The sequence below is a fragment of the Melanostigma gelatinosum genome (assembly GCF_949748355.1).
Source record: "Melanostigma gelatinosum genome assembly, chromosome: 13".
In the NCBI taxonomy this organism is placed as follows: domain Eukaryota; kingdom Metazoa; phylum Chordata; class Actinopteri; order Perciformes; family Zoarcidae; genus Melanostigma; species Melanostigma gelatinosum.
In genome coordinates, this window is record NC_136646.1 from 24,115,011 (window position 1) to 24,131,443 (window position 16,433).

Below are 16,433 nucleotides of genomic sequence, written 5' to 3' on the forward strand. Positions count from 1 at the left end.
CGTAGATTATACAACATAACTTCCGATGTACAACTGACATGTTGTGTGATCACATGCTTGACTTGGTTTGTATGCTAATTGTCCGTCAGTAGTAATATATCGGATCAGCCACCGCGACTGGTTAGTCTGTCAAATGTCAGAGAATATTGAAGAACAGCACCAACAAGAGCCCAGTGTGGTGCCGTCAAACATCCAAAACTAATTTTACATTTACAGTCATCACTCGGAGAAAAGCAGCAAATCCTCACATAGAAGAAGCAGGAAGCAGAAAATCTGCCCGACGACAACAGAGCGCCTGGTCCGTTCTCGTGATATCTCAGAAACACCTGGAGAGAATTCCTTCAGGTGTCTACTCGAGGATAAACGGACGAGGATTTGGTGGTGAAAAGTCAGTGTGACCAGTTTGGCCATAACTCCAGAGTTAACTTGCTAATTATGAGATTTTGGACAGTCGGACGTGTACACATGACGGGTTGATTCTAGTGGCTTCATTTAAAACAAAAGGAGTCGGACAAAAGGCGGTACCATTTATTAGTCGGCGTGACGAGCGGCACGATACAAGGATTGGTGACACCGTCCTACCGTGAAAGGCTCTGGCTTTGAAATAAATAGATTGTAAAGAACATTTCACTGAGATGGTTAGTAGATCTAAAAACAAAACATATTCATGACAAGGTTGTTTTTCTCATTCAGTCAGGAAAACCGATCAAATAAAGACACATGTTCAGAGACACAGCTGGTAGTGAAACGGGACTTTCTGATTAGACGACACTCTCCACCTGTAATGTGAGAATTCACTCCTCGTTTTCAGCTGCTCCTCAATGGAAACGACAATATCTCTAATCTGTGCTTTCAGTGAGGCATCACGTGTGTGTCTGTGTCTGCGGACCGCATTGTTTCCAAGCGATGCCGCCCGGTCTGCGCGCTCTTCCTCGAGGGCATCTCCTTTTAATTGAATTACCTGAAATCCTAGCTGTCTTGGGGTAAATGTCTTTTGTGTTTCAGTCTTTGAGAGGCAAAGAAAAGGCACCGTCTGCAGAGCAGGATGAGACCGACGAGTTCAGTCCAAGTGCTTTGTCGCCCAACTCCTCTCGAGGGAGCAGAAAGTAGCGCACATTGTTGTGGTTTCTTTTCCGTTACATCAGATGAAGATCTTTTTTTTTTCTTTTCTTTGTTACTGGGGGGGGGGGGGGTCTCATGCAGGCGTCTGCAGCTGCAACGGAAAAAAACAACCAAATCTGGTGTTTCACGTCCTCCACGTGTTGAAACACCAGCAGCAAACAGACACGATGACATCTGGTGAGCGGCAAACAAACGGCGACTTTAGTCCACGCCCGACCCGTTCCCCTCGTCGGGTGTTCTGTCCGTGATCATCCCTCCGTGCCAACGCCAGCACGTGTTCTCTGCGTTTGTATGAATTACAGGTCTGCTGGCCAGCGAAGGGGCAGAAACCTCAGGCCGAGTCTTATCTGAGCGCAGATACCGTATATCTGACTCCCCCACATGCTGCAGCCCGTTTGGGGGAGAAAACCTCGAGCCGATAAACCGGCTGCACTGTGGAACGAAACTTCTTTTTTCGGGGGCGAGAGGAGGTTCCGAGTGGAGGTTTTTTTCATGACACAGAACTGAAGCCGTTGTCTGCTGCTGGAGCCAACACAGCACGAGAGTCAAATATATATAAATACATATAAACAATTATAAAGGACACAGTGACGGTAGAGCTGCTCCTGTCCCACGACACATGAACACACATATGCAGCAAACTTTCAAATTTAAAAAGAGGTAGCTAACTCATGAAATGTTAAACACTAAGAATTAAAAAACTGGTTTACATTCGCTAGCGATTGACTCATAATGAGCGAAATGTCTCCTCCCATCTCAGACAGACGCAGAAGGCATCGGAGCTCTCCGCACTTTAAAGATGAATAAGTTATTTTATCTCCAGGACGCCGGTGACGACAACAATTTGGACCATTTTTCAGATCGTCAGACCAAAAATGCGCCGCGTCCACCGTGGAACAATTTGTAGACACGAGCAAAATAAATTAAACACAATCGATAACGGACGTTATCTTTTTAAACCTAACAAACTGGTCTTTTACTAAAAGAAAGAAGCGCAAATGAAGCTCTGGTCCCTCTGAGGCGTTCCTCAGGAACCCTCCAGCCAAAGGCTTTTTATCGAATTCCTTCAGAGCCCGAAACCCCCCCGACCCCCCAAAATGTTTGCTTCACAGCCCACCTGGTTTGCAGCTCCCCGTCAGTAGTTGCGCAGGCTGAAGAAGCCCACGCTGGTCGGCGACTCCTTGACCGTGACTGTAACCAGGTTAGCGGTGACGTCCGTTACGAACACGTGTTCTATCAGACTCCGCGTGGGCTTCCAGTCCTGGTTCTGGGCGGCCGCCTGTCCGACGTACGGAGAGTCCTGGTCGGAGTCGGAGCAGCTCTCGTCTTCGCCCGTGCTCATGACGTTCATTTTGGCGTTCTTGCCGTCCTTGGCGGCCGACCTCTCCTGCTGGCTCTGGACCTCGGTGGAGGGTTTCTGCACGCCGCTCTTCTCCAGCCTGCCTTGGACTCTGGGGGTCTGGAGCTCAGCCGCCTCCTTGACCGCGTCCGCCCCAGGCTGGCTCTTTCTGGTCTGAAGTCTCCCGGGTGTCGCCGGACTCTTGGCGGGATTATAGTCCTGGTTGTGCGAGACGGGGGTTTTCCTCGCCGGGGTGGTCGCGTTCCTCGGGCCAGACGCCGGCGCGTCGCCGCTCTGGAGGTTGAGCGGCTGAGGGCCGGGGCTTTGAGTGACGGGGGAGTTTTTAGTCGGCAAAGAAGCCACTGCTTTATTATTGGGTGTCCGCTGCAGTGTTAACAGGTGGGCCGGGGCCTTCTTTTGTCCGCTGGGGGAGCTTAGTGTATGCTGAGTGGTTCCTTGAATGAGGTGTTTGGAGGTATTCAGACTCAACGCCGCTACGCCTTTTGATTTACTAGCAGCTGCTTTCAAATCCAGACTTGCGCCGCCGGAGACGGACAGCTTGCCCTCGCCGACGCTCCTGCTCGGGCTGGATCTGCTCAGCGAGAGGGAGGCGGGCTGGACCGGCCTGCCCGGTCCCGCAGAGTTCTTAGTGGCCCCGCCCTGAGTCAGAGAGCCCGTTCTGGTCTGACCGGCCACCGCATCCCGAGGCGAGCCCCGGTGGAACCCCATGAAGGTGAAGCTCGCCGGGTAGACGGGCTTCTTGATGGCCCCGGGGAGATCGCCGTCTTTGGTCGCCTTGAGGACCTTGCGAGGCTCCTTGTGCTGCGGGAGCTCCTTGGCGTCGGGCGACGGCGGTTTCCTGCTGCGCTTCTTCGGGGGCTCCGGTTTGGCGACGACGATCTGCGCCTTCTTCTGGGGGACGGGGTGAAGGTCTCGCGTTCGGAGTCCCGGCGTCGCCGGTTTCACGTGGCTGCTGCCGTCGTCGTCGTCGTCGTCGTCTGACGAGGATGACGAAGAGGAGCACGAGGAGGAGGAGTCAGAGGACGACGAGGAGCCGGACGAAGAGCTGCTTGACTTTGGAGCGTCGGTCACATTTTCCTAAATGAAAGAGCAAGTATAAGAAGCCGTGTACTAAACCCACAAAGTGTTCATTACATTCTGCTCCGAGTCGTACTTACTAGAACTTTCCGCGGCCGTCCCCTCGGCCTTTTCCCTTTCTTCAGCATCAGAAGCTCCTTTTCTTGCTCTCTTCAAAAGAACCAACCATTTCATATTTTACTCCACTGTCTGCTACAAAGACAATAAATCAGTTTGTGTGTTTGAGCGTCACTGCGCTCACGCTGAACTCACTTCTTGTTGAACGCAGCCAGCAGTCGGGGGTCCAGGATGTTGTCCTGGGGCTCCCAGCTGTTGTGTCTGAAAGGAATGGACACGAAGAAAGACTCGCGTCAGGATCAAGACGTAAACATCCGACCTCGGAGAACCCCGAGCTCGGATAAATGACCGTTCAACAGTTTGCTCATTTGGAAACGAAGGACTTTGTTGTTCCAGCAGCCGCGAACTCACTAAAGACGTCCTGTTCATCGCAGAGAGGAACAACGAGTCACAACAGAAGGGCTACGTTTAACGAGAAACCACAGCAAAACTAGAAGTCACAAACCGCTTCATCCAGGTCTTCGCTGAAACCGTACTTTTAAAAACGCTGTGGACCGTTTATGTTTTAAATAAACAGTTTTAGTAAAGATGAAGTCAAAAGTGAATAAATGATACTTTCATTATTTTACAGTTTGTAAACAGATGTTTTGATAAAGTTTAGCTGTCGTCAAACCCGTTTTACTTCCATTCATCAATTCTCTGGTTTTTGAGTCAGTAACTGTTATGAAAATGGTTGTTTTGTGGGTGAAGTGTTCCTTCAGGATCGGTTGAGAAAGACCTGAAAGTTTGAGCAGAACAGAGCATGAACTGAAATAACTGTGTTTAGAACACATCTCTACAAGTTTAACAATCTGTTTACGTGCGCCTGGCTAGAATAATAGCCCGGTTTTGATTTCCTCTTTCAAAATAAAAGGCTGAAATAAGCAGAAAAGTGGAGAATTTTCTGTGTCCGTTACAGAAATATGTGAGGAATTTCTGGGAATGTTTTGGTTTGTTTCCACAGCCACTAAATCAGATTCAGTTTGGACTTATTGCTCTTCCCAAAGTCGCTGTTCATCGCTGTAGAACACACACACACACACACACACACAGACACGAACATTTTTAGGTCATAGAATTCCTCTGACATTTATGGGAAGTGATGAAAATAACAACTCTGCTGTGCTTGTGATGTCACAGCACGGAGCGTGCTTTTAAATAACCTCGCTTCTTTGTGGCTCCGCCGGCTGCTTTAGTCCCATTTTACTTCGCTTTAATTGAACGGTACTATTTTCTACACGTGAAAATCAAATCCGTGGACAAACTTTTCATAACTGCAGAAAACAAACTGACAAACGCGCCGAGTCGTCTGGTATCTTGACCTACACGTGAAGTCGTAATGCCTTTTTCTCCTCATCACTTGTTGTTGAATAGCTCGTTCTGATCAGCAGTCACCACTGAAATAATCAACCCCCACCCTCTCCCTGCACACACACACACACACACACACACACACACACACACGCACACACACACACAAAGGATGTGGTTCTAACAGAAAGCCATGGAGCTGGCAGGCAACAGTGCATTGATGGTGGATTACAGCAACAATGTGGAGTGAACAGAAAAGGGCAAGTGACGGAGTGGAGCATTGCAAGCAGCAACATAAATGCAGAATGAAATAAAGAGCCGATAACTCGTGAATAAACTAGAAGTACGCGTTGTGTAACGCGTTATATAACAGAATATAAAGTCACTTTAATGTCAGATTGTCTTCGTGAAGTGGACAGATCGGTCACGCGATTAAAACGTGTTTACTTTGGGGATAAAATTAATAAAACGTAATTGTTGTTGGATTAAAATGAGGTATGGAAAACCGTGAAACAAACCGGATATTGCTGTAAAGATATTTGCTTTGGTTTGGCGATAACTTCCCAAATGCAAGTGTGTTATGAACAAAAGAAAGCAAATGTAAAAAAAAAGAAAAGAGGGAGACTTTGTGCAACAAACTCGCGAGCAGATGTGACGATCTCGCGTTGTTGTTGTTCGCACTTCGTTGATTGGACGATTGAATAGATGAATAAAGATGAAATGAGGGATCGGGGATCCGTTTGATGGAAGAGAAACCAGCGACACGTTGTTGTTGTTTTCATTGTTGTACTCACTTGGATGACCATCCCCTCCACTTCACCAGGAACTCCAACTTTCCCTGGAAGAGAAGAACAACAACCCGAAGAGCGGAGGAACGTGCGTAAACAGGCCGTTAGAAGAAGAAGGTAAACAACAACAAGGCGGAAACGAGTTGTAATGTTTCAGAGCTCTGACCTTCTTCAGCCGTTTGTTTAAAATGCATTCCGCATCAAAGACCTGCTCTCCCACGGCGCTCAGCTCCTCCATGTCTGCCTTCTGCCCGAGAAACAGTCCTTTATCACAGGACGAGGCGACGCGCGTCCAGCGCACCGGAATTACGCGCGGTGGGGACCGGATGTCCGCGGTCCTCTGCCTTCAGAATAAAGCTCGTCTCGGCTTAAACGCTCACAATAAACAAAAAGTACACCCTTGGAATAATTGATGTAAGTATCTACTAAACAGCTGCCATCAGATCCACAGATCTGTTTTCTTAAAATCTGTCCAAAGTCACCTGCCAGATGTAGTTTGTAGTTTCAAGCTATACGCAATTTGTAGTCATTTTGTGTCTCATTTGGTCTTTTCTGTCTCTTTGAGGTCGATATGAAATCACCTTGTGCATCTTTCAAGTCGTTTTGTTTTGGTTGTTCTGTGTGTCTTTGAGGTCACTGTGTGTGTTTTCTGGGCATTTCTGGGCATTTCTTTCACTTTGTTGTCATTTCATGTCTCTGAGGTCATTAAGCGTCTCTTTGTAATTGTTTTGTGTCTCTCTGAAGTCGTTTTGACAAACTAAATTCGAATGTGGTTTATCGAACATACGTGTACATCCTGTACTGAACTTATAATAGAATAATAATTTAATGAAATATGATTTAGAAATATCTCACATACCCCCTGCAATACTATAATACCCACGCATGAGACACGCTGCTGTATGAGTTCTACTTCTCTTAACTCCCTATTTTATTTTAGCTCTCTATTAATATTGTTTTGTGTACATTTTGCATTATTGCCTTCTATTCTTTAACTATCTCTACCTGTATTGGGGCAGATCCTAACCCATCGGTCTCAACTGGGAAGCACAACTCATGTTATAAATATCATTCAAAATAAACTGACTTAGAAAGTTGGTTAAGTGTAAATGCAATTATGCATTTGTTGTGTTGTAAACAAAAGTTTGTTACGGACAATTCTCCTTCATACAAAAATACACACATTGTGGTATATTGAGGGAATACTGTTATTTTGAAAGTCGAAACCGGAAGTTTGTTGCTCCCGCGCTTAACTTGATGACATTACTCGAAGAGAGGCGGGCAACTGAGAATGTGGTTGCTTACACGTGTCCCTTGGCGGCCACCGTCCTCTGATCAAAACGCTTTATTCATAAATTGTAATTGAAAGTGGAGACATGGACAAATTAACGCTACTTTATTCTCAGAGCAAATCGGAAACACACTTTAAGGTTATTTATCTTCATTCTTATTTTCTTGTTTGTGTTTTTATAAATAATAAAAACGTCTTGTACATCAGCAGTTATGAGTGACACATATGTGAAACACAGGCTTCTAAAGCTCTTCTTCAAGAGAGCTAATGGTCTTCAGACACTTCATAGTAAACATCTAATTACATCTTGTGAAACACAGTCAGATACAAGAGTCCTTCAAAACAAATACTCAACAAAAGACACACATGTGCTGTTCTTCGATTCATTTGATTATTTCCCACCGATTCTGTTCATTTATATTCTTATTTTTTGAAGAAATAATATAGTTATCAGAATTTTTTTTGCACAACTCTGCTCCTGGGTTCCTTGTGTACTTCTCAGAGTGCATTTCCTCACATGGGATGAACAATAACCCCCCAGGAGGACTGCACACGGGCAGCTGTTCCTCAGCTTCCGTCCTCCTGAGGATCAGAATGAAGTTTGTTTTGTCTTTTCGTTCTCTGGAAGATGTTCTGAACTTTGTGATCTGAAACACCAACAAAAGAAGTGATAACAGCGCTCAGCAAAACAACAGTCAATCGTTACGTTTTTTTGTCTCACACGTGTGAAGAGTTGAACAGTTAAAATGTGATTTTTTTAAAATACGATTACCATGTCGTGATATCAGAACTTCTCAGAAGTATTCTCGATATTCTGTTTTTAGCCGTATTGCTGAGCTCCACAGGAGACAACCAGTTACGACACGTGAAAACAGTCTTTAATTATTCACTCGTTACCTTTTATTCTTGCATTTGTTCTGCAGTATTTTGTGGGACGTCATCGCGATAAAAACTACAACAAGAAATCCAGCCACTGCAGCCAATCCAGTGAAGACATTTTGCAGGAAATTCACATTTCCTCCTGAAACATAAAACACATTCACAGTCTAAATGTGTGTTTCTGGAGTTAGACTAATGTTACATGCTACTTAGTGCTGAAATTGAATATCTACATTAAAATATAGCAAAACCCATCAATCAAAGTGCTGCCTCTACTCAATGGCATCGACCAACCACATGATGGCGCTATAACAACTTTAAAGTTCAGTCCAATGACTTCCTAGCTGTGTGGCTCAGACATAACATTCTTCTTTTTCCAGTCGGTGTTGACAGAAATGTCCGGCAGTCAGAAATACTCACGATAGCACATGTGGATTCATCCGCTGCTGAAAATAGTCCCATGCAAGTGCACTATTTCTTTCTGTTTGAGTAACGTTTGCTAAAAGAACTACAGCACCCAGCTGTTTCAGAAAATGAGGAAAAAACTCAATATATTTGTGGGCGTTGTTCAAAAAGAACATTTTTGAGTAGGAACCAATAGATTTTGGATTGAGTTTGACAAACATGTTGTTGCTTTTGATCTTTTCGTGGCATTTGTTGGTAATAAGAATAATCAAAAATATTGACAGCATTGTCCTTGAACTATTTAACCTTTTTGGTCTTTTGAGTCTTTTTTAAATAGTTTTTTGTCTCTTTGAAGTCTACTTGCGTCTCTTTGAAGATATCTCTCTTCAGTTCTTTTGTGTATATTTGTCATGATGTGTCTTCTTTGGTTGTTTCATGTCATTGTGTGTGTTTTTGACTCAGCGTTTGTGTCCTTACATTTGTTCTTGGCAGCACCGATTTAGAAATGTTTTGTCTGGCAATGCCAACCAGATTATATATGTTGGTATTGGTGTGTGTCGGTCAGCAGTGACCTCTTTCACAGTTCACAAGTAAAGCTGCTGCCGTTTAAAAGATGTTTCATGTTTTGTAGAAGCCTTATGTTAAGACAATTTTATTAAATAACAGTAGCGCAGTTTAGAAAATGCAACAGTCATATTTGAATAGTTGTGTAGAGAAGTAGTAGATAAAATATATATTGTGTAAATATTACTTAATATTTCTCAACAGAAAAAGTAAAGAAAAGCCAGTTAAATATACATGAAACACCTAATTGATTTCTACTGGGGTTTGTAATTAGATCCAAAGGTAGCCTATAAAAGGCTAAGTACATTTTATGTCTAAGGGAAAAATTTGCAAGTAAAAGTTACTTGCATATTTTGGATAAAAACCAATTCTTACTAGTAAGTAAACTTAACTTGAGAATATCTGAGTAAAAATTACTCACAATTTCTGCGTGCAAATTGTTACCTAGCTTTTTTCAAGTAAATGTTACTTTTTTTTCAGCGTATTTGTTTCTCTTCGTGGCCGGTACGAGTCTCTTTGAGTTTACATTCTTTAGCAGAGGGCCAGTGGGGCCCCTGACACTTCAGGCCCCTGGTCCTGTGCTTTGTAGGGCCGTTCAGTAATCCATCCATGATGAAGTCAGACATGATGGATGAATGGCCTCGTAATGAAGGAGCAGGTGTTGGAGGCCACGGGGAGAGACTCATTAGTCGGCTATAAACTCACCCTGAGTGGTCGCGCTGGTAACCAGCATGTGTTTGGTGGCATTCAGGTGGCCGTCGTTGACCTCCGGCTGGATGCCCAGGATGTGACACATCAAGGGGTAGATGTTCACCGTCTCGAAGGGCCCCACCTCCAGGTTCTTGTGAAACGCCGGACCCACTGCCCTGAAGAAGGGCTTCATGTCCATCTCCTGGTTGTCAAAGCCGTGCTCACCCTTGTTGAACTGAACGGGGAAATACTGCAAGGACGGATAACAGTTTGTTAGATTCAATTACATCGTAACGTTTATAAGGCATTGATTTAAGGAGCCGGATCTTAACAGCTGAAGAGGGTGACGCATCTCGGCCTGCTCTTATTTAGTCAGCAGAGGGAGGTGTTGTCCAGGAGAAAGAGTCCTCTCCGTTCTCTATCATCTGTTACTTCTATCAACCAATGGCTAAATGAGAATCCAAAAATAAACATTTTCACAGAACACATAAATTCCTTTGATAATTTGTGTCGTAAATATTCTGTTTATTTCCAGCAGAAATGTGCTAAAAATATGCGTATGCAGAATACCCTCAATCTAGCGGTTATGTAACAGCCTCAACATGCTGATCCTCCTCTGAGATCAGACTAAAAGCAGTTTGAGTGGCCGTCAAGAGAGAGAACAGAAAGTCAGATAACACAATCGTGATCACGGCCGGTCGTCTCCTCTAAACATCAGATAACCTGTCTTATCAGCAGATGCGCGGCGCTGATTGGTTTCCTCACAATCAGCATTTGGAGACCGTTTATGATTTCAGTTATTTATTCTCTAAATTAAGTTATGATTTGGTGGTTTTCCAGAACTGACTGACGCATTCAGATGCAAAGTTACCGACCCAGTGGAGTCAAATGAAAACGCTAATTTTTAATTGTTGAGGCATGAATGGCTTCACGAAGCATTCGAGAGCGCCGCATGTCATCAGCCGGGGCTTGGATTATCCCGAGGACGTGCAAATCCACTTGATTGAAATTGTAATGTGCTGAGATTAAAATTTAACTCATTAATTCTCGTCGAAAAAGAGTCCAGTTTCACCATTTTCCTGTGAGCAAAATGCTACTGGTACTCCAAGTGTCTCTGGAGACGAGACTTCAGGATATTTTCCTCCAATAAACTGGACGGCTTGTAAAGGTTGTTTATCTGTATCCGTTTCCTTATTATCAGTTAATGGGTCGTAATCATAATCTCAGCAGTCAAAGGTCTAATGTGGAGGAGTGAGCGGCGAGGTTGTCGGTTACAACTCAGTCAAGATTTAATTAAGGCTGACATCTATTGGCAACCAGGCGATACCGTATAATGTCGCCTACAGTACGCTATTCATATTCGTATGACCTAACCCTAACCAAGTAGTTTTGTTGCCAAAATCTAGCCAAACTGACGGAAAATAATAATAATAAAAATTAAAATAAAAAAAAAACGAAGTGTAAAATTCAGCTCAGTCTCCTGTGTGGAAGTCCTGCACCTTGATCTAGTCATCCACCACAACCTGCTCCACAAATATACTTTGTTGACTAGGCCTACTACTACTACTACAACTACTACTACTGCTATTACTACTACTACTACTACTACTATTGCTACTACTACTGCTGCTACGACTACTACTACTACTAGTGCTACTACTACTACTACTACTGCTACTACTATGACTACTACTACTAGTGCTACTACTACTACTAGTACTACTACTACTACTACTACACCTGCTACTACTACTACTACTACTACTACTACTGCTAGTGCTACTACTACTGCTACTACTACACCTGCTGCTACTACTACTACTACTATATGACTACTACTACTAGTGCTACTACTACTACTACAACTACTACTACTGCTATTACTACTACTACTACTACTGCTACTATTGCTACTACTGCTGCTGCTACGACTACTACTACTACTAGTGCTACTACTACTACTACTACTACTGCTACTACTACGACTACTACTACTAGTGCTACTACTACTACTACTACTACTAGTGCTACTACTACTACTACTACACCTGCTACTACTACTACTACTACTACTACTACTGCTAGTGCTACTACTACTGCTACTACTACACCTGCTGCTACTACTACTACTACTATATGACTACTACTACTAGTGCTACTACTACTACTACACCTACTACTAATACTAATACTACTACTGCTACTACTACTACTACCAAATCTTTGACTTGCTAACGATTGCTAAAATAAGTAGCATATTCTCAATTAAACATCAGTTTAGTTTGTTACTTTCAGTTTAATTTAATTCTGTTGCACCACATCGTTCAACTGTAACCCAGTATTCACTTTAAACTTACATTTGAGGAGGTTTACCTTTTTTAAAAATGCTGCCTTTTTGAGATGGATGGAGCAAAATGATCAAGATCCTCGAAGAACGTTAAGAGGCAGACTCAACAGTTGAGTTTTATGATGCTAGGTTTAGGAAGAAAACTGTTCGGGAGCTGATTGGACGAACGGGCTGTGAAAAACATTTTTGTGTTTGGCCGTTTTCTTTTTTATCTTATAATATTTGTTCACGTTCCTCCAATATTTCGGCCAACAAGTTTTCCTAAAAGGAGGAGATATTAGAGCTGTTGTGAGTAACGTAAGGTAAACTGAGTTTTTAGCTTCCTAGCTTGCAAACACTGTAGTGTTGTATTAATGTACACAGACGGGTTTCAGAGCCTACTTACTTGGTCCCGACAGCATGCAATTTTCTTCATTTATTTTAATTTGGGTAAGCAAATATCGCCATATTAATTCAACTTGGTTTAAACTTATTACGAAACATTTGTTTTTAATTGTGCAACAGAGCTTGGCTTGAGATTAAATATGGATTTGGAAACCAAGAATTGCTAAACTCTGATTAGAACTAATTTACATTAAATTAATCCTTGTTGGTGCAACGCAGCCGTAGTGATTAGTTCACATCAAACATCTGTATTTCTGCAGTCTTGCAGGTCTCAAACAGTCTATTATTTAGCATGGAAGTTATAAAAAGCAAACTTCAGCCTATCCGTCAACGCACCCCGTTGATTAAATATCCAGCGTCGGCCCATAGAATGATGGGGAGGATACGATCGTTGTTGGCAAAGTGGAGACGCTCCGGCATATCCTCCTTCTTGAACACATGGAGGTGCGGATGGGCCCCCTTCAAGGCGTCGTAAACCTTCTCCAGCCTGCCCGGCTTCGGCAACAGCATCCCAGAGGGGCCATAGTCCACCAGGTGAAAGGACAGGTCCATGAACGAGAAGCCCGGGATCTTGGACAGCGTGATCTCTTCCACCAGACCGTTTTGGTACACCGAGGTCATGCCATGGTCAGATGTGACGATGACGTTCAGGCGGTCGGTCAGCCCGTGTCCTTCAGCTGAGTGCCGAATGTAGCCCACCGTCCGGTCCACTTGCTTGACCATCTCCCGGAGCTCCGGGGAGTCGGGCCCGTATCTGTGGCCAGTGCCGTCCGGCTCGCCAAAGTACAGCGATACGAAGTCCAGATCCTGGTCCCTGAACCAGCCCATCACCTTGTCCACGTTCTCGTGCCACGCAGTCTCGTTATTGTAGTTGTACCGCAGCGGCTCCACCTCCCGCACCATGGCAACCTCTCCCTGGTAACTGGAAGCTGTGCCGGGAAAGTGAAGGGAGCCAGCTTTTAGGCCCTGGGGGGGGGAAAGACATGTTAAAAAGCATGCAAAGGGCCGATCAGTTCAACATGCAGGGAAATCAAATCAAATTTGCAAAACTGCAAAACCGTCTCTCGCAGTGACGGGATGTAGATTTGTGCGGCGCACACAGACCTGTCTCTGCGCCGTGATCCAGATCGGCAGAGTGCCGTTGTCCCACCACTCGTTCACAAACTGAGTCGGATAGTAAGCCTTCTTCTCCTGGGTGGTGGTGTCGAACCACATGTTGTGGATTACCCCGTGATTCTCCACGTAGCGGCCTACAGAAGAGGGGAATTCGCTCGTCAGTGTGCTCGTGCTCATTATTTACAGCGTGACACATTCGCATTTAAAATTCTATCAACTTAACGGGCTGAGTGGCATGACTCTTTTGGACAAGGTCTTATGACCAACTTCGGAGATTAGAGGAATTTAATTTCAAGGAAGTTAAATTTCTTTTAGCTGGCGCTGATGATTTTGAGAGTCAAAATAAGAAAAGGGAGCGGCGAATTCTTCCCTCAGTCATCCAAGCATAATTATCTTACTCAGCTATAAAAGCTGCTGGACCCTGGGACATTCAATTACAACTAATTCCTTTTTTTTCACCATGGCTGGTTTTTTTTTCAATCCCAGCAAAGTAAAGAGCGGTTTCCTGCTCCGCCATGATATGCAGATCCCGCTGGCAACCTGAAGCACTGTCAGAACATAAAACCACTTTACCTGTCAACAGGGTGATGTGTGTGGGACTGGTGATAGTGAGGTAAGGAGGTGTGACATACAGGGCTTTGACCCCATCCTCGGCCATTTTGTCCAGGTGCGGCGTGTCCACGTCGCGGTCGTAATCCCACCGGAACCCATCGAAGGAGACCAGCAGCACCTTCTGTCCCCGCGCGTTCGCCGGAGCTCCGAGGACGGACGAGGCCCAGAGGACGCAGAGACTGGTCCACAGCGTGGCGTGCACCTCTCCCCACATCTTCACTGACTCTGCACCTCCAGCGAACACTCTCTCGTTTAAAGGACGATCCACCTTCTCGGCATCTCACCTGAGGAACCTGCAGCCAACCGCTTCACAGCAAAGTTTCCCTTTGTTTCCTTGTTGTGTCTTATCTCGTAGATTGGACGGACTTTTCATCTCGGCTCTTTCTACATGCGGCCTGCTGGTGTTTATGAGCCAATTTTTACGACTGGGAGTTGTGTTCGTTTTGCTCTTGAGGACCAGCAGTAAAAGCAGATTAATCTCTCCGGGCATTGGGGCTGTTCCCCCCCCCCCCCCCACCCCCCACTTGCTTGTTGATGCTGTCTTTCTGTTTGTCTGCCCGCCCGTCTGTGTGCCGGAGTTTCCTGTGAATCACCCACAATGGAGGAATGACACTTTGATGGGTTTCACCTTGAGTTGGGATGGTGCATGATTGATCTGACACCGGGAAAATGAAGAGGAAAATGAGAGTATATATCTCTTCGTCAGCTCGCAGTGGTCTCTCGGGAAGAAAAGACCCTAATAGACATATTCATTTTAATAACTCAAATGTGTGTATGAGCCCTGCAGGATATTGGTAAAGGATCTTGTAAAATCTACATTGATTTTTTCTTCTAGCAATTGCCGTGACAATGGACAAACTATTAAACGGTGATCTGCAGCTCAGATCTCACCCTCATCCAGACAGTATATATCACTGCGTCGTGATGTAACCTTATCAACGTCCATCAAATTGCCAGACAAGCGAACTCTTCAAATTTGTTCTTTATTGCGTGTGTCCTTGGCAGAGGTTCAAGGGAATTGTCCAATCTTTATGGAGATAAGGGATAACATTCATCAGCTTTCATTTACCTCATTCATATTCATTAGCTTCCCCGTGTTAACGCTATCCGCTCGTCTCCACTGTCAGCAAGAATCGGAAGGAGTGTTGTTGGACTGCCGAGACCGGTGCACGGTCTCAGATCTGTGAGAACTTTTATCAAACGCACACACTCTGGACTTGAGGGGCGAGCAAACTTTCTCTGACCCTCTCAGTCCTGCACAGACTTTGCACAGGGACTCTGACTTACTTGAAGAAGAGGTTTTTCTTCTTCTTCTTTTCTGCCTTCAGCACTCCCTGCTGCCCGCACACAACCACTGCAGCGCTCCCTCCCCAGACGGACAGACACAACTATTTCATCAGTTTGAGCCAGAGGGCATTACTTATGCACGAATTTAAAAAGACATGCTATTTCCCAAGCTGAAGATGTCGTATTTTATCTTCTAGCAAACGTTTCTTTTAATCTAGAGTTCTGTTTAACTTTGATGACACAGTCGATATAAGATTTGACATCCTTTGAACGATCAGTCTGAGATGTTAAAAACCTTTGAATCTGTCACTACAACCCAAACTACTGTTAATTAGCTCGCTGCTGATTCATTTATTTTGAAAGACATTTCTTATTGGACTTTTCAAAACAACAATCACGACAACAAATATCAAAAACGAGTTGCCGTCATTTCTAAATGCAGTTTTTTAAATTTTAAACATCCTGAGTTTTAATGAATCACATTTTCATGCCCATAGTTTTTTTTCTGTCGAATCAGACTTGCAGATGAAAGAGGTGGTAAACACATAAACACTGTTATCCTGTAAACTCTTGACTGCATCTGTATTCTGCTCACTCTGGAGTCTGAATGGCGCGCCGCCTCTTTCCCCGCTGTGACTGGAAGTACACCATCCAGTTCATGCCGGCGTGCCGAGATCGATGTGTTTTGAATTGTGAACAAACACAACTTTTAATGCATGAATGGCTTATGATCAGGTTACATGCCGGTGAGTCCAAGCGTACAACTTCAAACCACAGGAGAACTCCACTGGAGGTGCTCGCACGGCTCTCAGTGAGCAACAGCTTCACGGGCTTTTAAACGTCCAACAGAGTTAATTGCCGTCACGCATTGCCGTTTTATCCGTTTTGGTTGTAAACAATGAAAGAGCTTAAACAAGGCTGAATGTACAATATTGATCATAATGTTGATCTGTAACCTGAAAGCACACACATTTAAATTGTTTTCAATTTGTGCCAAAACACAAACGTTTGCATACAACTGTAAGCAGCTGAATTATTGTAATTATAAAACCATTTTCCTTTCGAGGAAACATGTCAACCCAGTTAATGTCTTATTCTACATTT

At 44.4% G+C, this 16,433-nt stretch overlaps 2 protein-coding genes across 2 annotated transcripts; both read right to left on the reverse strand.

The window, feature by feature from the left end:
• Positions 1-2,245: 2,245 nt before the first annotated feature.
• On the reverse strand, positions 2,246-6,002 carry cbx2 (chromobox homolog 2 (Drosophila Pc class)). Its single transcript, XM_079282300.1, has 5 exons — positions 5,921-6,002; positions 5,761-5,804; positions 3,812-3,877; positions 3,640-3,709; positions 2,246-3,559 (listed from the first exon to the last, which is right to left on the reverse strand). The coding sequence occupies exons 1-5, from the start codon at positions 5,990-5,992 to the stop codon at positions 2,258-2,260; spliced, it is 1,554 nt and encodes a 517-aa protein (XP_079138426.1). The 5' UTR covers positions 5,993-6,002; the 3' UTR covers positions 2,246-2,257.
• Positions 6,003-7,421: 1,419 nt separating this feature from the next.
• Positions 7,422-14,103, reverse strand: LOC306787033 (ectonucleotide pyrophosphatase/phosphodiesterase family member 7-like). The gene is made up of 6 exons (XM_079282030.1): positions 14,004-14,103; positions 13,419-13,564; positions 12,651-13,280; positions 9,599-9,833; positions 7,943-8,066; positions 7,422-7,692 (listed from the first exon to the last, which is right to left on the reverse strand). The coding sequence occupies exons 1-6, from the start codon at positions 14,086-14,088 to the stop codon at positions 7,635-7,637; spliced, it is 1,278 nt and encodes a 425-aa protein (XP_079138156.1). The 5' UTR covers positions 14,089-14,103; the 3' UTR covers positions 7,422-7,634.
• Positions 14,104-16,433: the final 2,330 nt, after the last annotated feature.